The sequence below is a fragment of the Microcebus murinus genome, chromosome 26, assembly GCF_040939455.1.
Source record: "Microcebus murinus isolate Inina chromosome 26, M.murinus_Inina_mat1.0, whole genome shotgun sequence".
Lineage (NCBI taxonomy): Eukaryota > Metazoa > Chordata > Mammalia > Primates > Cheirogaleidae > Microcebus > Microcebus murinus.
In genome coordinates this window covers 5,941,721-5,969,039 of record NC_134129.1, presented here as the reverse complement: position 1 = coordinate 5,969,039, position 27,319 = coordinate 5,941,721, and the positions used below count along the sequence as shown (strand labels likewise).

The 27,319-nt window shown below is 38.7% G+C and overlaps 1 protein-coding gene across 1 annotated transcript in view; it reads left to right on the top strand.

Annotated features, from left to right (window-relative positions):
- Nucleotides 1–21,098, top strand: part of LOC105869277 (transmembrane protease serine 11E-like) — a 94,689-nt gene extending 73,591 nt beyond the window's left edge. The window contains exons 4-11 of the mRNA XM_075997747.1: nt 1,428–1,549; nt 4,162–4,229; nt 8,029–8,192; nt 9,238–9,276; nt 10,939–11,116; nt 12,398–12,657; nt 13,272–13,414; nt 20,937–21,098. Coding sequence (XP_075853862.1) covers nt 1,428–1,549; nt 4,162–4,229; nt 8,029–8,192; nt 9,238–9,276; nt 10,939–11,116; nt 12,398–12,657; nt 13,272–13,414; nt 20,937–21,098 — 1,136 coding nt within the window. The remainder of the gene's footprint in view (nt 1–1,427; nt 1,550–4,161; nt 4,230–8,028; nt 8,193–9,237; nt 9,277–10,938; nt 11,117–12,397; nt 12,658–13,271; nt 13,415–20,936) is intronic.
- The last annotated feature ends 6,221 nt before the right edge of the window (nt 21,099–27,319 follow it).

Genomic DNA, 27,319 nt, shown 5'->3' with positions numbered 1-27,319 from the left:
AGTTATTTCCAGTTCTGACGTTGTAGTCTGTTAAATGTGGATAATACTGCCCTCCCATGGGGCTATTGAGATTTAAAGGAGTTATGTGAATATACCTGGGGTGCTGGTGCTCAGTGGTAGTTTCCTTTTCCTCTGATGTTTAGGTGAAGCGGGAAAGAACGAGAAGGGAGAGAGATTAAGATTGGAGGAGCCACGCTCTATTTTCCTATAATAACCACACACAACCGTCTCAATCTTGTGTATTCCTAATGACTGGCACAGTGTCACTCACAGAAAAGTAGCATTAACATCTATTTTTTTTTTTTTTTTTTGAGACAGAGTCTCACTTTGTTGCCCAGGCTAGAGTGAGTGCCATGGCGTCAGCCTAGCTCACAGCAACCTCCAACTCCTGGGCTCAAGCAATTCTACTGCCTCAGCCTCCCAAGTAGCTGGGACTACAGGCATGTGCCACCATGCCCGGCTAATATTTTATATATATATTAGTTGGCCAATTAATTTATTTCTATTTATAGTAAAGATGGGGTCTTGCTCTTGCTCAGGCTGGTTTCGAACTTCTGACCTTGAGCGATCTGCCTGCCTTGGCCTCCCAGAGAGCTAGGATTACAGGCGTGAGCCACTGCGGCTGGCCCATTAACATCTATTGAATGAGTAAATGAATCTTCTGATGGCTCTGCTCTTGTTTCAGGAATAAGAGGGTAGAGGATAGTAGTATATAGCATTACCTCTTCAGCAGGCCAAAAGTGTGGCTTGCTTAAACTGAATGCAGAGAGTGGACACAGTGGCTAAGGGACAGCCCACCCAACCCCTGTGGTTGGTGGAAAAAAATAAATATAGTAACCAAGAAGCCTGGTGAAATGACATAGTGTCCCTGGAATTATGCCAGGTGGCAGCTCTAGCTCCTGAAACTTCTACTTACCGAATCCCTAGCATTTTACTTCCTACCTTCATCTCCCTCTTTAGCTGAAATAAATTTTCTCATACTAGAATCCTAGTGGCCAGAATTGATGTGACTGAAGAGGGAAATCTACTTTTGGAATACAAAAATGCAGTCACCCTTGGGAAGCTTCTGAATCCGTCCCTGTTTGTGTGCTCGGATAGCGTGAGTTGCTATCCCTGTGGCTCCTTCTCGAATGGATAACACATGAGTAATCAGCCCACAGCTCCACTGCGGTGTTTGAACAATGCTGCCGGAACACCAGGCATTTCTTATAGATTTTATACCATAAATTATAACATGATGAATGTTGTTGTCCTTTATCTTGAGATAACTATGAAGCCTGGGGCAGGATGACGAGGATGATGATGATCTGGGCTGGGAGTATTCCTTCTTGTCTCAATATTTCTAGCAACCACCAAATAGAGAAATATTGATGCTTTACACATATCTGATAAAAATTATGATAAGATTTTTGTCCCTTTCCTTATAGATCAAAGGAAGACCTATAATTACTACAGCACATTGTCATTCACAAGTGACAAACTGTATGCTGACTTTGGAAGAGAGGCTTCCAAAAATTTTACAGAAATGAGCCACAGACTTGAATCGATGGTAAGCATTTTTCCCCCTCTACTTTCAGGGCATTGCTGTCATTTTTTTACCATATTTTTGAGTATCCTAGCATCTAAAACATCCATTCAACTTATCCTGTGTATTCTTGCAAAATGGGAAGAGGCCCTATCTAGGGGATGTAAAACAAAACTGACGATTACATGGCTTAGCAGACTATGCCTCGTAAGGCTGAATGAAGGCACTTTTAGCTTTTCATTTATATCCCTACTACTGACACTTAGCAAGCGCTGCACTCTTGATCGGCAGAGCCCAGAAAGTTTGGAACTGTGAAGGTGACCCAAAATGTGGTTATTGTATCCTTAGATGTCCTAAACAAGAGACCCTGAGCAAAAGATTGCCAATAATTGAAACTATGCATACATATCTAAATAGCATTTTAGTTTTTAAAGATATTATCTGACCCTCAACCAGTTTTTGGTATAAAAGTCTATAGGAAAATCATGGATACTCATCTCCATCCTTAAAGCATCATAATGTTCATCCTAAAGGGTGGATCAAATGTTTAAGAAACTGGAAACATTAGCAGTATACGCCAAAAGAGCAAGGGCCCGAATAATGATATGTCATCACTGTCAGATCACTTAAAGAATAATTTAACTTTCCTGATAGTTTGCAAGGTAATTAGTGGTATAATATGCTGTAAATAACACTGAGCTAAGATTTGGGAGGAACACCTAGTTCTAGTACCATCTACTAGCTAAGGCTGTATCATTTGGCACATCATTTTATCATTCTAGACAAATTTCCTTATATGAAAATTAAAATATTAGATTAGATAATTTCCAAATCATCTTCCAGTTCCAATATCCAGGATAATAACAAAGTGGAAGTGCTCCCCTCCCCATCCCTCTGCTCCCAGAAATTGCCTAGTAGACTGGAAGCCTGAGGATTTGGCCACCTGAGGCAGACAGAGATCGAATCCTGGTTACATTTGTCCTTGAAAACACCAAATCAGGGAAATATATGAAGAAGCCCTTCTCTAAGGATAGATGCATGCACAAAATAAAGGAATGGAACCAAAAAGGTCAAGAAAACATACAATTATTTTCCTAGTTCTTTGTACCATTCAGCTATCTATCTATCTATCTATTTGGTGAATATATATATATATATATATATATATATATATATATTTTTTTTTTTTTTTTTTGAGCAGGATCTCACTCTGTCACCTAGGCTAAAGTGCAGTGACATGATCATAGCTCATGGCAGCCTTGAATTCCTGGCCTTAAACGATCTCCTGCCTCAGCCTCTTGAGTAGCTGGCATAATGGGTATGAGCCATTGTGTATGGCTCCATTCACCCAAATAAATTTTATTTATTTAAATAAGTGAACTTTGAGTTTAAATCTAAAGGAATATAGATAAGATTCTTTAATACCTTTATAATTAGTAACAGTTTTTAGATTACTTGATAAAAATAAACCCTTAAATAAAAATTGCCCAGTGAATACTGTCATCCTATTTAGAGGATTGACTTGAACTGTGCTGATTTGTCTCATAACTGTAGGCATCATGCTTGGATACAAAAACTCAAGAATCAATAAAGCATAAGAAAGAATAAAAAGGCTCATTGCTTCTGTTAATCAGTCACCCGCTTGTAGTTAACTGTTTGGTAGATTTCTACATACTGAAAGCAAGAAACACCTTAAGTGTCTCCTTACTTAAATTGCTAATTTAAGACATCAAGTTGGCTAGAATTTTTCTTCTTATATCAGGCGTCTTCAAACTATGGCCCGTGGGCCACATGTGGCCCGCCGAGGACATTTTCCAGCCTGCCAGTTGTTTTTGCTGCCGCTGCCTGTCCTGCTTAGCAGCCGACTCGCCCCATTCCCACAGTGTGCATGTGTGGAATGTGCACCTCACTCTCCAACGGCCCTCCAACAGTCTGAGGCACAGTGAACTGGTCCCCTGTTTATTTTTTTTTTTTTTATTTTTTTTTTATAAACGTGATCATCACAGCATGGTCCCCTGTTTAAAAAGTTTGAGGACCTCTGGTCTTATATCATTATAGTAAGAAATAGCTTTACAAAATACTTTCTTTCATTTTATCAAAGTAAAACTTATAGGTGTGTAAGGCTAAGAATCCCAGTTTACATGGCGCTAAGAGCATTTTAAGTGCTAAACTGGGAGCATGTTATGCCAGGACACTTGGCAACTTTTTCACTAGGTTTGGGAACCATGTGATACTGCCCTGAGCTCCTTTCTCTGATCCAACTATCACCTGGCAGAATTATTTTATTTCCTTTGTCTGCATGTAGTAAAAGTCCTTATCTCAGGGTGTAAGTGCTCACTCTTACTTTTCAAGACATAGCATGTTCATTTCCTTTGGTCTCTTTCTTAGTGCGGAACAGCGGATATTTCTTCTGGTCCCACTATGGTTCCCCTGCTCTTATCATTCCCAAGGCAGAATTCAGTTGAAATCCCTGAGAATAGCAAAAACGATTCCTCAATCTTCCTCAAGTTCAGCACATTGTGAAATGTTGGTCAATATTTTTTGTTTTGTTTCTAATTTTTCATAGAGCTTTGAATTAACTTGAGGAATTTCAGAGAGTTGTTCTTGCTGACATATTTGCATTATTTTTCAAACAGGTGAAAAATGCATTTTATAAGTCTCCATTAAGGAAAGAATTTGTCAAGTCTCATGTTATCAAGTTCAGGTATGTAAATCCAGAATTCTGACCTCTAAATCTAATTTAAAGGTGAAGCTGTTAGCCTGGTCAGCAATAAGCATGTTTTGAAGTGTTAAATGACATGATGTAATTCAGTTCAATAGGCGCTTATTTGGCGCATGTTCTGTGTAAGTCACAGGTTACAAAGTCCCTTATTCATTCTTTAAATCCAAAAGTAAGCACTTGCAAGATGACTGCTAGGGACATAAGTGTAATTAGTGCCTATGCTATAAAATTGTTTTGGGGAAATTCTTTCTAGTACAAAGAAGGAACTAACTAACATACATCATGGGTTTAATAGTAAGTATTTCCCTATGTAAAATAACGTGGTAGATGGGTTTTGTCTTCAGCCCTTGGTTCTCCTCCTTATCAATTTTCTTTATTTTCTTCTTCTTTTTTTATGAGACACAGTTTTGCTCTGTTGCCCAGGCTAGTGTGCAGTGGCGTTATCATAGCTCACTGTAGCCTCAAACTCCTGAGTTTAAGCAATCCTTCTGCCTCAGCCTCCCGAGTAGCTGGGACTACAGGTGTGCACCATGATGCCTGGCTAACTTTTCTATTTTTCAATAGAGACAGAGTCTGGCTCTTGCTCAGCCTGATCTCGAACTCCTGACCTCAAGTGATCCTCCTGCCTCGGCCTCCCTGAATGCTAGGATTACAAGCATGAGCCACTGTGCCCAACCAATTTTCTTTACTTTCTTCTATACCACCTCTTTATGCTTCAAATATTTAGCTAAGAAGATCTTCTCTGTTAATCAGACATTAATAAATAGGTTGAGAACTTAACATTTTAAGGAAAATACTATATAAGGATTCTATATAATATATTGTCTTAATATAAATTATTTGTGTTTTTCTAAAAGACAAGAACTGTTACCAGTATTATTCTAAAGACAAAACTCTGAAAGTTACTTCCCAGTCTATTATTTAGCTGATATCTGAGGCATTACTTTTACCACTTTCCCCTGAAAATTCTGTATTCTCTGATGTTTGAGATAGTATCCTTTCTTGGATCTACATCTACTTCTTCGATCCTTAAATTTCCACTCTCTCAAGGGGACCTCATCCACACATGTGGCTTCATGTGCTATTAAAATCCTGGTTTCTATCTCCAGTCTGGATTATTTTCTAAGTTTCCCTAATTATATGCTTGCCCATGCACATGTCCACATGGAAGTTCCAGGGAAAATTCCCTAACTCAAGGGAGTTTGGTCACATTAATGAGAAACCTGGAAATCATCATATACTCCTCCCTTCTCTGGGCCCCTCATACTTTATGAATAACTAAGTTCTACCAATTCTATTTTCCAAATCCCTTTGTAATTTGTTTGCCTTTTTATCCCAGTGATCTTGCTACTGCTACTCATTATTCTTTGTTCTGTTGCTGTAAAAGAAAAGCAAGTTTATATTGGGAAGATGAAGTCAGTTTTAGAGAGGTTGAGCTAAGATACTGGGGGACTAGAAAATGAATGTGACTTGGTGGAGAGAAAGGGAAATGAGTGCAAGAGACAAGTTTGCTCATCATTGAGTCAAAATTTTGGAAAGCATGAGTGTGAATTTCTCAGGAAAAGGGTAATGCAAGGTGAAAAAAAAGAATGATAAAGAAAATTTGAAGAACAAGAATATTTAAGGGGATGGAAGAAAAACAGGGACCTTAGAAACAGGAAAGAAGCAGGAAAAAAGAAAAGTCATGAGTGAGGCAACACTTGTGCTAACGACAAGAATTTTCTAGGAGGGAGTGGCCAGCATTGACCAGTACTCCTGACTGAGTAATGTAAATACTGAAAAGAACCCACTGGGCCTGTCAACTAGGAGACCATTAGCATCTGAGCAGAGACATAACTCTGGAAATGAAAGAGAAAAGCACACTGTAAGAAAGCCAGTATGAGGTAGACAGTAATTCATCATTTCGAGAAGGTTTTCTGTGACAAGAAAGTGAGAGATGAATAGAATAGCAAGGTCGAGAGAGGGTTTTATTTGCTTTTATTTTTATCAGCCAGCAAGTGTAGGACTAGTTTAAGAGAAAGTGTAATAAATAACTGATGGTACTGGGTTGTTGAGGCAGTGAAAACATTTATTGAAAAGATACATAATAATAATGTCTTTAAAGCCCTATTTTTTTCCAGATTAAAAAAGCAATACAAAATTATACAAAATTCAAATAACACAACATTATGTCAAATAGAATGAGAAAGCCTCCTGTCCAATAATTCCACTCTCACAAATAACACATCTTCTTAATTTATTTTGAACATCTTTCCAATGACTACACATAGATCTATTTCATTCTTTAGCTGGCTGTATAGTATTTCATTACAAGTATGTGCCAGTGTTGATTTAGATACTGTTGATTTGCCCTATTAATGCACACTTAGGTTGTTATTTATTTTCCTATTATAAACACAAGGTCATAATGAGCATGCTTATACTCCTTGCACACTTGAGAGTACATTTGAAGATTTAATTTCTGGAAGTAGAAATGCTCTGTAGAGAGGATGGATATTCAAATTTATAATAGATAAATAAAACTTCCTTCTAAAAATAGTATACTAATTTATATTCCCCATTACAGTTTATGAGAGTAGGGGTTGGTGCAGTGTAAGATTTTTTGGGAACTGCCTATGAGAAGGAGGGGGTAAAATAGCTGGCAGAATGATTCCCAGGTAGCAATTCATAAAAATAACCTTAAGGCTAATTAATATTCTATCATAAAAATACAGTCACATGAGGTTAATACAATTTGGTCAAGCTTTCTATTTTTTTTTTTTTTTTTTTTTTTTGAGACAGAGTCTCACTTTGTTGCCCAGGCTAGAGTGAGTGCCGTGGCGTCAGCCTAGTTCACAGCAACCTCAGACTCCTGGGCTCAAGCAATCCTCCTGCCTCAGCCTCCTGAGTAGCTGGGACTACAGGCATGTGCCACCATGCCCAGCTCATTTTTTGTATATATATATTTTTAGTTGGCCAATTAATTTCTTTCTATTTTTAGTAGAGATGGGGTCTTGCTCAGGCTGGTTTCGAACATCTGACCTCAAGCAATCCGCCCACCTCAGCCTCCCAGAGTGCTAGGATTATAGGCGTGAGCTACTGTGCCCGGCTGGTCAAGCTTTCTAATATCCTTAGGATTAGGAGTTGTTTAGGAAAGCCTGAAGATTGTTTAGGAGAGATCACTGGATTTGAGTCATGGGAATGAAATCTGAAAGCCAAATGCACTGTTGACTTCATATTTATTTACTACACATTAAGTAATTTTGAGTGGTTGACAAGGTAAATGTCTTTTTATATTAATAGCCGTGTCCTTAATGAGACCCCATTGGTGGTAAGGGAAACCACATGAACGTATTTGGGGTTCTGTACATACTAAACAAGAGAAATATAGAAAGAAGCGTTCATAGATTTATTTTTGTGTACTTCAAATAAATGACAAAGGAAAAAAACTGATTGTGATACCATAAATCCTTCCTTCCTTCCTTCCTTCCTTCCTTCCTTCCTTCCTTCCTTCCTTCCTTCCTTCCTTCCTTCCTTCCTCCCTTCCTCCCTCCCTCCCTCCCTCCCTTCCCTCCCTCCCTCCCTTCCTTTCTTCCCTCCTTTCTTCCTTCCTTCTTCTCCTTCCTTCCTTCCTTCCTTCCTTCCTTCCTTCCTTCCTTCCTTCCTTCCTTCCTTCCTTCCTTCCTTCCTTCCTTCCTTCCTTCCTTCCCTTCCTGCCTCCTTCCCTCCCTCCATCCCTCCCTCCTTCCCTCCTTCCTTCCTTCCTTCCTTTCTTCCTTCCTTCCTTCCTTTTTGTCCACAGTCAAGAAAAACATGGAGTGTTGGCTCACATGCTGCTGATTTGTAAATTTCGCACCACTGAAGATCCTGCAGTAGTAAATAAAACTGTTCAACGTGTTCTACATGAAAAGCTGCGAGATGCTTCAGGACCCCCTAAAGTAGATCCTGAATCAGTTGAAATTAAAAGTAAGTTGCTAGCCCTTATTTAGTTTATTCTTCTTACATAGAACAGCTTATTTTTAAATGTTTAAAAAAATATTCTTGAATTCTGGGGTCTTGCCACCAGTAGAATATTTCTTTGTAACTAAATTGGTCCAAATGAAGTATTTTGCCATTTTGCCCACAAATAGCCAGAATACATAAAGTCAGAAAGAATACTTTCTAGAATACAGATTTCCAGTAAATCCATGCTACTCAATACTAAAAGAAAAAATTAACAGATTAATATTTTTGCATTAAGGGCATCCAACCTGCCATGTTCAAAGAAAACAGTTTAGTCACTGGTAAACTGACCAGTGACCAAACTTTACTAAATTGGTAAAGTTTGAGTTTAGAGTTTGATGTGTCTATTGCTGAGTTAGTGTTTGCATAGGCCTGACTATTGAGAAGTCAACAAGCTAAGGAGTCATGGGCTGGGGTTGAGTGACAGTTTGAGGACAGACTGTCTTTCTAAAACTTAACATAAAGAAGACTTAGATATAGCGTTGTTTTAAAATGTGAGTGAGGACCAATTTCTGGATATGCTACCCACATGTGTTATACAAATGGGACTATGTTTATAAGCTTAGTAAAATAATCTGAAATAATGGTCAATAAAAATGTCATTACATTTGGGTAATGAATACTATGGTTTAGATGAGTATTTCCTAAAGAGGGGCTGTGAACTACCTGTACTTTATTTCCTGGTGTAAAATTCAGATTCTTGGGCTTCAATATAAAACTACTGAATTAGAATTACTCAGAAGGGTAACTGAAGTTTGCATCATAAATATAAACCCTGTGTGACTCTTACGTACATTGAAGTTTAAAGACCTCTGTTCATGGATTCCCTCCTGCCCAAGACAATAGACAAACTATATCTATGACCAACTAACCATGTTGTTTTCTTTATAACCTGGAGAAATCATCTTATAATGGAATCAAGCAGCTTTTTAGGATTTGCAAAACTCAGAGGCATGGTGCAAATCTGATGTGCTGACCCTGTTCTATTCACTGTGTCTGTGTATTTCAGAAATCAACAAGACAGAATCAGACAACTACCTGAACAACTGTAAGTGTACTATATTTTTTGAAATGGCATTACCTGAGTGTAAAAAGTTAACACTGTAGATCGTTTAGGCATACTTGGTGTTGATATTATAGGGACAGGACAAATAAAATTTGAGTTATTTGTGCAAAGTTCACAATGCTTTATCTTATTTCTGAGGCACCGTTTATTAGTGGAAAACAGTAAAATTGGGAGAACTTTGGAGTGGACATAGGGGTGCCTATGGCAGATATGTAGTGGAAGTGAGTTGTGCAACTATTAAAAAAAACAAAAAATGTGCACTTATCAATGTTCTGTTCCCAGATGTCTATAATATGCTCTCATAAAAATTTTCTAAAGCTTATATAAAAGTAATCTATATGTTGACATTTTCAGATAGAAGCAGAAACTTAATTGTCACTTTACACTCAATAAAATCTTCTTGATGTTATTAATACCATGTCATGGAAACTGTAGGCAACTATAGGGGTGGGATATATTTTGATGAAATTACTAAAGGTCTATCTAAATATCTTTACCTGCACTTTAAAAATGCTGACTCTAGGCCTAGTACTTTCCTTCCCCTATAGTGGAGTACCCCACCATGATTTAGAGAGTAAATTTAAGAGATACGGAATTATTTCATACTACATTTATCTTAAAAGATGGAAGAAAATGTGCTACTCACCCGCTCAGAATGTTGGTTAATTGATAAACTCAGCTAAACACAAAAATCAAAAGATAATCCCACTATCTAAATGACATATATTCTTACCACCACCAATATTTATCGGGAACCTACTGTGTGCTAGTAGTGTGTAAAGCAATACGGATACAAAATGGACAAGATATAATCCCCTAAAGCTGCTGATACCCTAATGGGATTAGATGCATGAGACTAACGCATGAACATATAATTCTAAAACAACAGTTCTCAACCAAGGCCAATTTTGATACCCTAGATATAAAGCCTCATTGTGGTGTTTTTTTTTTTTTTTTTTTTTTTTTTGAGACAGAGTCTTACTTTGTTGCCCAGGCTAGAGTGAGTGTCTTGGCATCAGCCTTGCTCACAGCAACCTCAATCTCCTGGGCTCAAGCAATCCTCCTGCCTCAGCCTCCCAAGTAGCAGGGACTACAGGCATGCGCCACTATGCCTGGCTAATTTTTTCTACATATATTAGTTGGCCAATTAATTTCTTTCTATTTATAGTAGAGACGGGGGTCTCGCTCTTGCTCAGGCTGGTTTCGAACTCCTGACCTCGAGCAATCCGCCCGCCTCCGCCTCTCAGAGTGCTAGGATTACAGGTGTGAGCCACCATGCCTGGCCTCATTGTGGTATTTTGTGTGTGTGTGTGTAGAGAGAGAGAGAGAGAGACTACAACTTGGGGGTGGGGAGAGAATATTTGTTATTATTGTCATTATTATGAAAGCATCAAGAAAGTTATAGCTAATCCAGTTTGGAGACAGAGGCATTGTTTAGAGAAGACACCCTAGAAGAGGTAACAACTTAGTTAAGTCTTACAAGATGAATAGGAGTTAACTAAATGAAACATTACAGTTTGTGGACAAGTAAGAGCATGAGAAAAGGTTTGACACTATTGAAGCACAAAACACAAACAATTTTGGGGCCTAGTAACACAATTTGATGCTTAGAACAACAGCTAATTAATGTACCCTCTCTGGTAGGCTGTGGGACACGGAGGAGTAAACCTACAGGACAGAGTCTCAGGATCGTTGGAGGGACGCCGGTAGAAGAGGGAGAATGGCCATGGCAAGCCAGCCTGCGGTGGGATGGCGTCCACCGCTGTGGAGCGACTTTGATCAATGCCACGTGGCTTGTGAGTGCTGCTCACTGCTTTAGAATGTAAGTCTCGAACCTCGTGAATGACTGGGGCTTAACAAAGTGCATTGGGTGTTGGCAAAAAGGATGTACCTCGTGAATTTTGAAAGAGGTGAGTTTAGCGTAAATTTAAGATAGTGTGCATATCGCAAAGGGAATGGGGAACTCATTAACTTTACTAAGAGGTTATTTTTTTTTTTTTTTGAGACAGAGTCTTGCTTTGTTGCCCAGGCTACAGTGCCATGGCATCAGCCTAGCTCACAGCAACCTCAATCTCCTGGGCTCAAGCAATCCTCCTGCCTCAGCCTCCCAAATAGTTGGGACTACAGGCATGCACCACCATGCCCGGCTAATTTTTTCTATATATATTAATTGGCCAATTAATTTCTTTCTATTTATAGTAGAGACGGGGTCTTGCTCTTGCTCAGGCTGGTTTCGAACTCCTGACCTTGAGCGATCCGCCTGCCTCGACCTCCCAGAGTGCTAGGATTACAGGCGTGAGCCACCGCGCCGGGCCTACTAAGAGGTTTTATAGTCTGGAAATGGAAACAGCATCAAAGTACATGTAGATAAATTTTTCACTGGTAAATACACAATAGTTTGTCAAAGAAAGCAGGGATTTTAAAATCATCTTTGGACTTTGAGCTTGATGTCAAAGAGAAGCGCTGTATCTCTCTGTTGAGTTGTCTCTATCAGAGATGGAGGCTGGATAGGTTGTGGTTTTGTGCCCAGGGTGAAATTCTGCATGGTAAGAAAGATAATTAAGTATGAAGAACGTTGTAACTAGCGAATGGTACAACTGAATAGGGTAAATAGTTATATTAATATTACAAGAAATGGAGGACCATGGGCAGCAGCAGGAGAATATGTAGTAGTAAAATTACTTTTTTATTTTGTTAAATTATTGTGTGGCATTTGTGGTTTTCAGAGACATGTATATATTTTTGAGTAGGGGACATGAGGCACATAGAATATGTTTAGTTCTCTCATTCTGTAAAGGATGTTATTTCCATATGTCCCTTAGAGTCACTGGTGTCTGGAAATGTCAAAAATTTCTAGGATACAGAGTGGTTGACATGGCATAAGGAGTAGTATGTATATCTTAGGAAGCAGTGGGTTTTCTACCCTCAGGCTCAGAACCCTGAGCCTGAGTCTCAGCTTAGAAAGAGTTTGTTTCTATACATAGAAACTATAACTTTAAAAAGAAAAAAAAACACTCTATACCTATAGGCTACATTATTTAATATAAATTATTTGATTGGTAGCATGCTAGACTGGAATTTATTCTTCATTTTTTACCCCCAGGTATAAGGACCCCACCAGATGGACTGTTTCCTTTGGAGTAACACTAATACCTGCAAAAATTAAACGAGGTCTCCGGAGAATAATTGTCCATGAGAAATACAAATACCCATCACATGACTATGACATTTCACTTGCAGAGCTTTCTAGCCCTGTTTCCTACACAAACGCAGTACATAAAGTTTGTCTACCTGATGCATCCTATGACTTCCACCCAGGTGATGAGATGTTTGTGACAGGATTTGGAGCACTGCAAAATGATGGTGAGCATCTGAAAAGAAACTCAAATCAAATCCAATTTGTTATTCCATGGTGTCGAAAGAATGAAACGCCACTATGCCAAAATATGTTTGTTTGTTGTTTGGTCATATGGACTCAGGCCAAGTCAGGTCCTACCGATGGAGTAAGTCCTTTAGAAGACACATTCCTCCCTAGGTTACCATTAAGTGCGTCATTAGTACTCTAACAATGGTGCTGATGAGGTATCTGAAAGAGCAAATAGAGAGAAAGAGAGACTGAAAGAGTTCAGTCTCCTTGCCACTGAACTTTTTATTAGGGAATTAGCCACTCAAGAGATTAGAGATCTTTAATATATCCAATTGTGAAGATCAGAGAATCATAAAGCTACCATTCTCCCCTACCAAAATTTCCTTTAAATCTTAAGAATGGAGTTAAAAAACTTGAGTTTCTTTCCTAGGCAGCCAACTTTCATTTAAAGTAGTTAAGAAAGAATTCTCTTCCCAAATATTACTGTATCTAAAAATATATGTATTCTAAGATTTTTATATTACTATCTTATCCAATAATTATGAAAAAATTTCTTCAGGTTTGTAAAATATATGTATATCTACAAATATAAAGACTTTTTCCCCTTTAGGTATCAGTCAAAATCACCTTCGGCAAGTACAGGTGACTCTCATCGACACTAAAACCTGCAATGAACCTCAAGCTTACAATGGTGCTATAACTCCTAGAATGTTGTGTGCTGGCTTCTTAACAGGAAAAAAAGATGCATGCCAGGTAAATGGTTTTACCTGTTAAAATGCTGCATAATTTTTTGTGCACTTTTCTTTGGAATAATTATAGATTTATAGAATTATAAGTTTATAGATTTGCAAAGATAGTACAGAGAAGTCACACGTACCCTTTACCCAGTTTCCCCCAATGGTTACATCTCACATAGCTATAGTACAATATACAACTGAGAAAATTGACAGTAATATAAAGTGTACATCTAATTCTATGGCATTTTGTCATGTGTGTGGATTTGTGTGATCATCACTGTAGTTAAGATGGAGAACTATTCTACTACCACAAAGATCTACCTCAAGAGTAACTCTCTTTACCTCTTGTCACCTCTTAACATCTGGCAGTCACTAAATTGTTCTATATTTCTATAATTTTATAATTTCTGAATGTCATATAAATAGAATTACACAGTGACTTTTTCATAGAGTTTAATTTTGATTTATCTATTAGTGTTGTTGACTATCTCTTTGTATTAATAGAAAAATTTTAGTTCCTCTAATTTATGGTGTGTAAACTATTCTAATTGGGGTGAGATGGCATCTTACTGTGGTTTTGATTTGTATTTCCCTGATGATTAGTGATGCTAAGAATTTTTTCATATACCTGTTGGCAATTTGTATGTATTCTTTTGAGAAATCTTTGTTCCAGTCCTTTGTCTACTTTTTGGTGGAATTATTTTTATTATTATTTTTACTGTTGAGTTGTTTGAATTCATTGTATATTCTGGGTATTAGTCCTTTGTCAGATGAATAATTTGCAAATATTTTCTCCCATTCAACAGGTTGTCTCTTCTTTTTGCTGATTGTTCTTTTGCTTTGCAGAAACTTTTTAGTTTAATATAGTCCCATTTGTCTATATATTTTTTTAATTGCCTGTTCTTTTGATGTTTTAGTTATAGAAAGTCTTTGCCAAGACCAATGTCCTGAAGTTTTTCCTTAAATTTTCTTTAGTAATTTTATAGTTTGGGGGCTAATGTTTAAGTCCTTAATCCATCTTGAGTTGATTTTTGTATAAGGTGAGATATAAGGGTCCAGTTTCATTTTTCTATATATGAATATCAAATATTTCCAGCACCATTTATTAAAGAGGGTGTCATTTCTCCAATGTATGTTCTCAGCACATCAGTTGCCTATAAATATATGGATGTATTTCTAGATTCTCTACTCTGTTCCATTGGTCTATGTGCCTCTATTTATAACAATAGTGTGCTGTTTTTCTTATTATAGCCATGGAATATATTTTGAAGTCAGGCAGTGTGATGCTTCCAGCTCTGTTCTTTTTGCTTAGGATTACTTTGGCTATTTGGGATCATTTTTGGTTTCATCCAAATTTTAGGATTGTTTTGCTATTTTTGTGAAAGACAGAAATGGTATTTTGATATGGATTGCATTGACTCTATAAACTGGTTTGAGCAGTATGGTCATTTTAATGATATTACTTCTTCAGATCCATGAGCATGGGCTAGCTTTTCGTCTTTGTGTATCCTCTATAATTTCATTCATTTAGTGTTTTTCCGTATTTCTTGTAGAGGTCTTTCACCTCCTTGGTTAAATTTATTCTGATGAGCACATATGTGCATAGAGGGAAGTATAATAAATCCCAAAGGAAATCAAGCAGCAGGAAGGGAGAGGAGGAGGTTGGGGGAAAACCTACCCGATGGGTATAATGAACGCTATCTGGGTGACGGGCACACTTTTAACCCCAACTTGAGCATTAAAAAAGTTATCCATGTAACCAAAAACATTTGTACCACCATAATACTTTGAAATAAAAAAATTATTCCTAGGTATTTCATATTTATTTTATAGCTATTGTAAATGGGATTGCCTTCTTGATTTCTTTGCAGCTAGTTCATTATTGGTGTATAGAAACACTACTGATTTTTGCATATTGATTTTGTATGCTGAAACTTTACTCAATAAATTTATCAAATGTAAGAAGTTTTGGGTGGAGTCCTTAGGTTTTTCGGGACATAAGATCATATTATCAGCAAGAGGGACAATTTGACTTCTTTTTCAATTTGGATGCCTCTTATTTCTTTTGTGTGACTGCTCTGGTGAGAACTCCCAGTACTATGTTGAATCAGAATGGTAAAAGTTTGCATCTTTGTCTTGTCCCAGTTTTTAGGGGAAAGGCTTTCAAATTTCCCCATTCAGCATGATGTTATCTGTGGGTTTGTCACATATGGCCTTTATTATATTGAGGTATGTTCCTTCTATGCTTAGCTTGCTTGCTGAGAGTTTTTATCATGAAAAGATATCAGATTTTATCAGAGGTGTTTTCTGCATCTAGTGAAATGATCATATGGCATTTGTCCTTCATTCTGTTGATGTGATATAACACATTTATTGATTTGTATATGCTGAACCATCCTTCTATACCTGGGAAAAATCCTACTTGTTCATGGTACATTGTCTTTGATGTACTGTTGGATTTGGTTTGCTATTATTTTGTTGAGAATATTTGCATCTATGTTTCCTAGGAATGTTGGCCAGCCTAAAATCTTTTTTTTTTTTTTTTTTTTTGAGACAGAGTCTCACTTTGTTGCCCAGGCTAGAGTGAGTGCCGTGGCATCAGCCTGGCTCACAGCAACCTCAAACTCCTGGGCTCAAGCAATCCTCCTGCCTCAGCCTCCCGAGTAGCTGGGACTACAGGCATGTGCCACCATGCCCGGCTAATTTTTTGTATATATATTTTTAGTTGGTCAATTAATTTATTTCTATTTTTGGTAGAGACGGGGTCTCACTCAGGCTGGTTTCGAACTCCTGACCTTGAGCAATCCGCCCGCCTCAGCCTCCCAAAGTGCTAGGATTACAGGCGTGAGCCACCATGCCCGGCCCAGCCTAAAATCTTGTATCCTGCAAAACTAAGTTTCTTATACGAATGAGGGAGAAATAAAGACCTTCTCAGACATGCTCTATCTCTGCAACTGACTTGTTTAATTAAAAGATGTTATCTTCAATCCCTGAGATTCTTTCTTCTGTTTGATCTACCCTATTCTTGAAGCTTTCCACTATGTTTTGTAATTCCTTGAATAAATTTTTTCATTTTCAGAAGTTCTGTTTGATTTTTCTTTAATATTTCAATTTCTTTAGTGAATTTTTCTTCCAAGTCCTGGATTTTTTTTTTTTGGTGGTTTCTTTGTGTTGGTTATCCATTTTCTCTTGCATATCATTGAGTTTTCTTATAATTCATGCTTGAAATTCTTCTTCTGTCATTTTAGTATTCTGAATTTGGTTGGTATTCATTGCTATAGAGCTGGTGTTCCCTTTTAGGGGTGTCCTTTTTGTTTGATTCTTCATACTTCCAGAGTTCTTTTGCTGATTCCTTCCCATCTGGAGCAACTGTTGCTTCTTAGCTTTGGATTTTCATTTATATATTGACATTCCCAGTTTAGTCTCCGAGCCAGTAAGTAGGTGGTGCTTATGGGTGAGAATTGACCACACCCTATATAATGAGTCAGTAAATGCAGTAAAAGGGCATGCATATTGACCTTCCTGTCAGTATGTGATGCTTGCCAGGAGGAGCAAGCTGCGATGTTGTTTCTGGGTCCTGTAACCAGCTCTTGTTCCTCTGGAGAGCCACTCTAGTGCCTAAGGTGGTGGGTGGGGCCCTGGAACTTCCAGATGTGTCCTTATTCTCCACCTCAACAGGGGCAGATCTGGGAGTGACCTGGTGGGTGGGGCCCTGGAACTTCCAGATGTGTCCTTATTCTCCACCTCAACAGGGGCAGGTCTGAGAGTGAGGCTGGGCAGGGCTGGGTTGTGTGAGCCTGCCCTTAAGCTCCACAAATGCTTTCAGCAGGCATCAAAGTTCTGTTCCCTGCCTCTGGCGAAGCTGTCACAGAGGGGCTGAAGTGGCTCCACTCAACCAGAAAGTATGGGAATGGAGGTATGGCTCTCTGAGACCCCCAGTCCGGCAGTCTGTAGCAGGCCTCACTCCTTTCCACTCTCCCCTATTCCATGATCTCTCCCAGGTTTTTGCTGGCAGACTAGACCTCAAGCCAGCTGAGCTCCATCTGTGACTGTGATGTAGGCCAGGAGGTTCTCTGCCCAGGATCACAGCCTGAGCTGGAAGTGCAGCCCTAGAATGCTGCAGCTGGGACTAACTCTGATCTGCCCCTGAAGGTACACACACCCTAATAAACTAGTTCACAAATATCCTTTCTGTGCTCCTGGGCAAGGCAATCAAGACCTGTGTGTACAGGATCTGGCCTGCAGGCCCATCTGCCAGGCCCTGGAGATCAATCCCTGACAATGCCAGGGAGAAGAGTGCTGGTCCCAAGTCACCCATGGGGTGCCCAAGCTGGATTAATGTCTCTCTGCCTTGGAGTTTGCCCTGCTCTGCTGGAGTAACCAGGCAAGCAGCACCAGGGAGGGCCGGTGGGTAGGGAGCTCACAGTCCAAGCACCCCTGAGTCTGCTGCAGGGCCCCAAAAGGGAAGGTCCCATTCCCTGTGGATGCCTCTGAGTGGTGGCTAAATTGTCTCTCTTGACAGCCACAGATAGGGGAGGGGAAGGGGAGCATGAAAGAATATGATACCTGCCAACTGGGGAGGTGCACTGTCTGCAAGAGGATCTCTGCTCACTGGCGGTAGCAGTCTCTGTGTTGCTGTGAGCAGGTCTCTCCAGCAGCTGGGGAGCCCACCATCAGTCCGAGATGTGAGGGAGGGGAATTTGAACTGCTCCACCTACCCTTGTTGCTGGTTTCCAAGCCTCTCAGGGCTGAGTCCCTGCCGATGCATTTCCCCTTCCGGTTTTGCTCTGCAACGTCTTCCCTTGTCTTCTGTAGGTTTGGACACCCTTCCTTTCAACCCTCATCCAATCTATGCTTGTCTGCCTGATTGTTTCATTCACTTTCATCCAAAAATCTCTCCTTCTTGCAGAGATGCCCTGGGTGGTGGTGTTTCTCATCTGCCATCTTGCCTTTCTCTGGGTTAGTCTTTTATTATTTCATTAAATATGTTTTATAACCCTTTCGTCTTCTCTTACCTTCTGGGACACTGAAAATGGGTATATTTGGTTGCTTTGGTTTTCATCTTGGTTATTTCAAAAGACTTGTTTTCAATGTTTGAGATTCTTCCTTTTGCTTGATCTAATCTGTTTTTAAAGCTTTTGAATATAATTCATATTTGACTCAATGAATTCTTCAGTTCCAGAATTTGTTTAGTTCTTTTTAATGATGTCTATCTCTTTGATAAATTTCTCGCACATAGTCTCAATTGTTTTTCTGATTTCTTTTTTTGGTTTTTGTTTTTCAGAATTCTCTTGTATCTCAATGAGGTTCATTAGAAACAATATTTATAATTCTTCTTTTGGGAATTATTAATTTTCTTTTTGATTCAGATCTATCGTTGAAGACTGTTTCTTTGGCGATGTTTTATGTCCTTGCTTTTTTATGTTTCCTGTGTCTTTATATTGATGTCAGCACAACTGGTGTAACAGTTGCCTCTTTGAAATTTTTGAATTTGCTTTCACTGGAGAAGACATTTTTCTGAGGGTGCATCTATGGTGTTGGTCAGGTAGGGCATTTTGGTTTTGATTCTGGTGTGTGAAGTATTGTAGTCTCTCTATGACTTCTTTGGCTGTAAACAGCACCAGTGGTGTCTGTGATTTTCTTGATGGCTTAGGATGTGGTTATTAATGGAGGCTGGGTACTGGTGTGTCAGGTGGGCCAGTCTTTTGACCCCAGTGGTGGTAGCAGTAGGCTCAGCATGCCTGTCCGTGGGCCGCAGGACAGCAAACACTGGCACAGTGTTAGTGGGCCCAGGCATGCTGATCTTGGGCCTTTCAGGTGGCTTTCTCAGGTTCTGGAGATGCCAAAAGTAGGCTGGGTTTTAATCATCAAAATTATTTGTTTTCAAATAGCTTTATATGATACATCTTATTTCTATAAGTAGATTGTAGGCTCTGGGGGGCAAGATCTGTTTATATTACTTTTTTAATATTTCCCACCACATGTGAGGGTGTTAGTAAATGTTTATTGGTTAATTGATTTAGAAATTATAAACACATTATTTCGAATTCAGCTGTTTTTATTTATTTATTTATACTAAAAAGTTTCATTTATTTATTTATTTTTTATTTTAGCATATTATGGGGATACAAGTGTTAAGGTTACATATATTGCCCATGCCTTCCCTCCCCCCTCGAGTAGTTATTTTCAATATTAGTTGATATTTGTAAATGGAAAAAAGAAAATTCACAAGGAATTTGGTGTAATATAGGGAAAAAAGCATGGACTTCTCAGTTAGATGGCTTTGGATGCAAATTCAAGTTCTGCCACTGATTAGCATGTGATCTCAGACAATTTAATTAATTTCTGTCAGTTTCAGTTTCCTTATTGCTAAACTAGAGAATATTAAATCTAACTCTATGGGTTTTTGTGCAATAATTATGTGAATTAATGAGATAATATGTTAGTTAAAAGCTTCATAGAGTACTGAGCACTTAAATGGGTGATCAATAACTAGAGGCTCAGTAATGATCAGTCAATACCTTGTTTATATGACCTGTGTGAAGAAACAGAGCTCTGTTTTTTTTTTTTTTTTTTTTGTTTTTTTTTTTGTTTTTTTTTTTTTTTTTTTTGAGACAGAGTCTCGCTTTGTTGTCCAGGCCAGAGTGAGTGCCGTGGCGTCAGCCTAGCTCACAGCAACCTCAAACTCCTGGGCTCAAGCGATCCTCCTGCCTCAGCCTCCCGAGTAGCTGGGACTACAGGCATGCGCCACCATGCCCGGCTAATTTTTTATATATATATCAGTTGGCCAATTAATTTCTTTCTATTTATAGTAGAGACGGGGTCTCGCTCTTGCTCAGGCTGGTTTTGAACTCCTGACCTTGAGCAATCCGCCCGCCTCGGCCTCCCAAGAGCTAGGATTACAGGCGTGAGCCACAGCGCCCGGCCCAGAGCTCTGTTATTTGCAGGATATAAACAATTAGAATTTATCTTTTTATATATACATTCCCTAAATTCTGCTTTGTGCTAGACTAAGCACTTTACATTCACTGTCTTACATAATCTTCATAGTAATTATCAGAGCATTTATACATTAGGAGCATTTATAACTATGTAAATGAAAGGTCTGCCAGCTTCTAAGAGCCAAACTTGAGATAGAAACCCAGGTGTATGACTCTAATTTCTGTGTTTCTTATCAGTAATAGACTTTTTACCAGCTCCTCCTGCCTTTATTTTGGAGTTATGTCACATTAATAAAGAGGCAACTTGTTTAGGAAGTTATTTTGTCAGATGTATCAGATAAGTTAAGAGTACTCTTCCCCAAAGAGATGGGGCCTTCAGTCTCAGCATACCTAACCCTGAGGCTAAATCAGTTTTCCAGATATTAGAGCTCTTTCATTAGTTGGATAGCTGGAATAGGTGGATAGACTCACTTCTGAGTTTGGACACACTGAAGACTTAAAGATCACTCCTTTTATTACACTTTTAAGTTAAAAAAATAGCAAATTTCTCTGCAATGGATTGAATTATGAATTACTAATCTCGCCCTTCTCCTTTAGGGTGACTCTGGAGGACCCCTGGTCAGTGCAGATGTCAGAGATATCTGGTACCTCGCTGGAATTGTGAGCTGGGGAGATGAATGCGCAAAACCCAACAAGCCTGGTGTTTACACTAGGGTTACTGCCTTCCGGAACTGGATCACTTCCAAAACTGGTATCTAAGAAAACCTGCTAGAATGGAACACATTTTTTGTGTATTGTCCATTCTTAGACATACAGAATTGCAGAAGAAGCCTTGCAAACCACCCGGATCTGACTGATCTCATTAAACTGTCAGCTTGATGCATATATTTCCTTCTTAGCTCTGTTCTATATATGGGCACCTTGCTTCTGCCAGATTGTCTGCCCCAGCCTGCGTTCATTTGTTTTCTAGAAGATTTCTGTCATCACAGTTTTGATGTGTTGATATAAATTTCTCATGCCTATATGTACAATTTGAAGCAATCCCTTCCTTGATTTCCTTAAGCTTCTCTCATCTTAGTAAATTTGTACTTTCAGAATAAAGAAAGGAATAAAAGAAAATATGAAAAGAAAAAAAACTACATTTTTTTGTGTATACAGAAACATATTATTTCTTTTTTTAGTGCAATGTGGAAAATGATCATATTTATTATGATAGTTCAAGAAGATGGAGACAGCAAAGTACCAACTGCTTCATGATGAAGGAAGAATAGAAACTCAGTTAAGGAAGTTGAGAGAGAAATAAGATTTAGCTTTATTTTTATTTCCAGTGAAACAACTACTGGGAGAAATGTGAGGAAGATTCTGTTTTCTGTGACCTACAATAATTATACAAACTCTATGTAATGTACTTATTCTAAACACATTAAAGCAAACAATATTTATTTAACATTGCAGTGCTAATGATGTCCATAAAAAACAATAAAAAATAGATAAATCACCCATTTGCTTGATATTATATATATTGTTGTGGCCCGTTTGCAGGACAGAGGTTGAACACAGAACACAAAAAGACACATGCACACACACAAAGACGGTTACAAGACTGCAGTGCAGAATGCACCAGTCGTTTTATTTTTATACCCCCAAAATCAAACTTAGTTCCTTGTATGTGCCCACTCAGGCGTGGCAGCAACAGCCATAAATTCTGGAACATGTAGCCTAAGGACACAGATGTCTCCTGACTCAAGGTTTCCAGGCAGTTGCTCGAGGTGCCAGGTATAGATCACAGACCGAGATTAGCAAGGTTGGGCAAGGCCTCCACCAGGGTCATTTTTCATCCCCAGTTCCTCTTAGGCTGATCTCCTGTGGCTGTGCCTGGCTTAGGTCGCCCCTCCCTTGAGGGGTCTTACCTGTCATTGACTAACCAGCCATCTTATGAGGCTAAGCAGCAATCAAAAAAACAATGTGCTTATTGTGTGTCCTCTGGGCCTCCACTTATCATGGGGCTGGACAGCTCTTGCCTCATTGCAGAAACTCAGGTCTATTGTTATGCCTCTAGGCAGCAACCATGTTTGTCACAAGGGACTTGTCCGGAACACATTACTTTCAAATGCTCTGGGCAGAATAAGTACATTACTCACTAAATTTAATTCTTAAACTAGGAAAATATATGTCAGTCCCCTACATATGTATACATATGTAGGGGACTGACATATATTTTATATATATATATATATATAAAATTTTGAGACAGAGTCTCACTTTGTTGCCCAGGCTAGAGTGAGTGCCATGGCATCAGCCTAGCTCACAGCAACTGCAAACTCCTGGGCTCAAGCAATCCTTCTGCCTCAGCCTCCTGAGTAGCTGGGACCAAAGGCATGTGACACCATGCCCAGCTAATTTTTTCTCTATATATTAGTTGGCCAATTAATTTCTTTCTATTTATAGTAGAGATGGGGTCTTGCTCTTGCTCAGGCTGGTTTAGAACTCCTGACCTCCAGCAATCTGCCTGTCTCGGCCTCCCAGAGTGCTAGGATTATAGGCGTGAACCACCGCGCCCGGCCCATTTGCTTGATATTATAATATGATAATCCACAAAGGAAGGGAAGATGGGGAAAATGTTACAGTTAATTTATTATTATAGATTCTTTAAAATGTGAGGCTAAAATGAAAATTCATTTAATGACAATCAGCATGTAGTAAAATGTAGTAAAATAATTGTTCAATTAAATGACAGGGAATGAAGAGAGGACCAGTCCAAACTATTGACTGAAGTGGGATTATCATGAAGTGTTTGTGCAGCTAAAACTTTCCCAAACTGCAAATCCTTGAAGGGAATAAGGTCCAGGTGTCAGTGTGTGGAGCTGTCGTCATGCAACTGAAGCTGGGTCTTGGCCCTCCATTTTGAGATGCTTGCATATATTCCTCTTCCCCTCTTGCTGTGTTTACAGTCTGCACATGGCTAGTGCCTCCCTGCTGACTCTAGTATAACACTGAATTGCTAACTGCCTGGATACAAAACTGAAGAATAAAAGCGTAATATTGGCCATCTTTATAATTTTGGATTTTGGCAAATTATTACTGAGCTATTAGAGACACAACATTCAAATGATCTAGGTCATAGTGAAGTTAGGACGGTGCCAAGAGTTACAGCATGATCGGGGTTAGATTTTATTGAGTCTTTTGGTTACCCTTTCCTCGTTGTGGATAGTTACTCATACAAGTTCTGTATTGTTACAACAGCCACTCTGAAAACCAATATTAGCAGGAAAAACTTGACTTTTATTGACCTGAATAACATTGGCATATGAACTGATAAAATTTAGGCACTTGGCTAAAATAAGATACAAAAACTGACATGAATTGACAGTGTTAACTATTTTGCATAAACTGTTTTGTCCCATTTAATAAAGCCCTTTGAGAAAAAACAACATTGAGAAAAATGTTGAATTTTAAGTAAATATATACGTATAGTTCAAACTAAATGACTCTCAGTGTTCTGTTACAAATTAATTTCCCTTGTTTCAGTATATTCTGCAGTTGAGCCTGTAGGTGGAACCCTCAAGCTATAGAAAAATAAAGGGAGGAAACGCCATCCAGATTCAGGAAAGATGTCTGGATGTTTAAGTAATAATGAAAACTGTACTCTAAATGCTGTAAAAGGATCTTACAAAGCCAAAAGAATACAATTCATCTTTGAAAAATGGCATTTGAAAATTAATTCGTGTTGATTTTACAAAGGATTTGACAAATAAAATTTGTATCACAGTGAACATACAAGCAATACTTTAGACCAGACCGTTGGAGAACCATTGGAGAGTGTAGTGCGCATTCCACACATGCGCACTGTGGACCCGGGACGAATGGGCTGCTAAGCAGGATAGGCAGCGGCAGCAAAAACAGCTGGCGGGCCTGGTAGATGTCCTTGGAGGGCCACATGTGGCCCTCAGGCCGTAGTTTGAGGACGCCTGGTTTAGACTTTATGTGCATAGAGAAATAGATAGTACACTATCATATTTATAAAATGGTAATTTCTTTTGAAAAATAATATGTAATTTTGGCATTTTGTGGTAAAGATTTCATTGGAGAAAGTTAGGAAGACATGACTGTGATATTTACTCATTGTACTAGAGGGTAGGCAGGCAGTTCCTCTTCTATATCTTTTTTTTTTTTTTTTTTTTTTTGAGACAGAGTCTCGCTTGTTGCCCAGGCTAGAGTGAGTGCCGTGGCGTCAGCCTAGCTCACAGCAACCTCAAACTCCTGGGCTCAAGCAATCCTTCTGCCTCAGCCATCCTTCTGCCTCAGCCTCCCCAGTAGCTGGGACTACAGGCATGCGCCACCATGCCCGGCTAATTTTATATATATATATACATTAGTTGGCCAATTAATTTCTTTCTATTTATAGTAGAGACGGGGTCTTGCTCTTGCTCAGGCTGGTTTCGAACTCCTGACCTCGAGCAATCCGCCCGCCTCAGCCTCCCAGAGTGCTAGGATTACAGACGTGAGCCACCGCGCCCGGCTTATATCTTTTATATTTCTTCCCACAGCACTTAGTAAGGTGCTCTGTGTCTAAGTCTCTTAATAAATGTTGTTAAATGACTTTTATTTTTACATTATGCAGAAAACATAGCTTTATTATTATTTACACATTGATTTTAAAAAGTAATCGCCGATTTTACATTAACTGCGTGACTTAAACCAGATAGAGTATTTAAATATTCTAAGCCTCAATTTACTCACCTGTATGACAGAGATAATATTAATATTTACTAAAATGATTGTTGTTGGAATAAAACTGAGAATGTTTAAAAAGGGCTTAGCACATTCTTGGAACATAGTAGATATTGAAGACATGGTAACTATTATGACAGTTACTGTAATGAAACTATAGTCCTGTTTTGTTTTTTTTTTCCCCTGACACTTTGATCTGAATATAGTCCTGTTTTGAAAAATATGGTGTTGGGAAAATATGAGGAATTAATGAGATATGGCTCATAAGATCATTATTTTATTGTACAACCCAATATTACTATATTAAAGACAGAAACAGGAGTTTGCAGGGTTTTGCCCTGAAGGAATGTGTGGACTCAATGGTTCACTTATTAGAGGCTGCTATCATGGGAGAGCTCTCAGATCTCTGGTGGGGATGTTTTCCAGGAAGGCTTCCCAGTATCTCAAAGTCTGTGAGCTTCCCTGTGTCTTGAAAGACAAGACAAGGCAAATATGGCCCACAGGATGGGAGCCGGAGACGATGAGTGTACTTTGCCCAGAGATGTGCCCAGTGGTTGTAAACAACCTGTTTTATAGAGATGGGCTTCCTTCTCTCTCCTGTCTGTCTGCCTTTAAGTCCACCATAACTAATCAAAGAAATACAGAGTCACTAAACCTCTTTAGTTTTACCTTTGTTAATTGACAGCTACCTCTTAGAATTTAGAAGGTAGCCCCTGAAAGACTTTGTACCTGTTTGTTCATCCAGATAGATTAGAAGCCCCTTGAGATGACTTTTGACCCTAACCCACTACCTGTATCCCCTAGCACTGCATTCCCTGATATGCAAATATGTTACCCTGACAACTGCTAATTGATGTCTGTGATTATAAAAACCTGTATGAATCTAACCATATTCCTGGCGTTCATGGGGATATGCCAGTCTCCTGGGTACCCCGCTGTGTTATATCTGATCTTTTATATAAAGCTATAAACTATATCTTAATCTCTGTGTATTCTTTTATTCTCTCTCTTTCTTATCAATTTCCTTATCCTCTGTGGCGACCCCTACCTAAGGGACTTGGCGCAGTGGGGAGAAGCAGCTGATCTCCTCAAGGGCCTGCCTCAACTACTCCCCTGCAATATGGTACCTGATCATAAGTTTAATAATTTGGTTTTGAAATGAATAGAAAATTAGACCTACAGAATGTGCTGGTTTCTTGTTTAATTCTGATTCTACAAAAGAAGTTTTATTGGGATCACTCCAAAACAAATCTGTCAAGGAGATCTCTCACTGTGAGGATTTGTTCTAATTTTTCATTTCAATTTTAACAAAATTAATAAATCTTCTTAACCATAGAGTAGTTAGATTATATCAAGATCTAAAGTGTTAGTTCAAGTGTTGCCTCTCCCATGAAGGTTTCCTTGATTCCTTCAATTGGATGTAACATATACCCTTTTCTGAAATTCCTTACCATTAAAAAAGTTTTTATTTTCAAATAATCATAGATTTAGATACAGTTAAGATATAACTGTAAGACATAATATACTGAAATCTTGTGTACCCTTTAGTGAGATTGCTTCAATAGTAACACCTTGCTTAGCTATAGTACAATATTATAACCAGGAAGTTGACATTGAGACAATGCATCGCCTTTATTCAGATTTTACCAGTTTTGAAAGCACATGATTTTGTCGTGTGTGTGTGTAATTACCTCTGTGTAATTTTATCATGTCTGTAGATTCACATGATATCATATCATGTGACCACTACCACAATCAAGATACAGATAGTTTGACCACAAGAATCCATCATGCTGCTAACAGTCACCTGACTCTCTCTCTCCCTCCCTCCTCCCCCCACCCCATCACTAAGCCCTGGCAACCACTAATCTATACTTCATCTTCATTAAGTTTTTAAGTTTCATTAAGAATAGTATATACATGTATCATACAATGCGTAATTTTTCAGATTGGCTTTTTCACTTAGTGTCCCCTGAGATCTATTCAAGTATTAATTTCGAACTCCTGACCTTGAGCAATCTGCCCGCCTCGGCCTTCCAGAGTGTTAGGATTACAGGTGTGAGCCACCGCGCCCGGCCAAGCTTAATTTCTAATTGAGGTTTTTGGTCATTAATAAAAGTTTGCCAATATACTTTAGTTTGAGTACTTCCAAAACCTCCTTGTCTTAAAACATTAGATCTTTCAATTTGCACATAAGGTGATAACAGAAGTTGTGCAATACGGTCTCTAGCCTGAATAGAATAATCAGA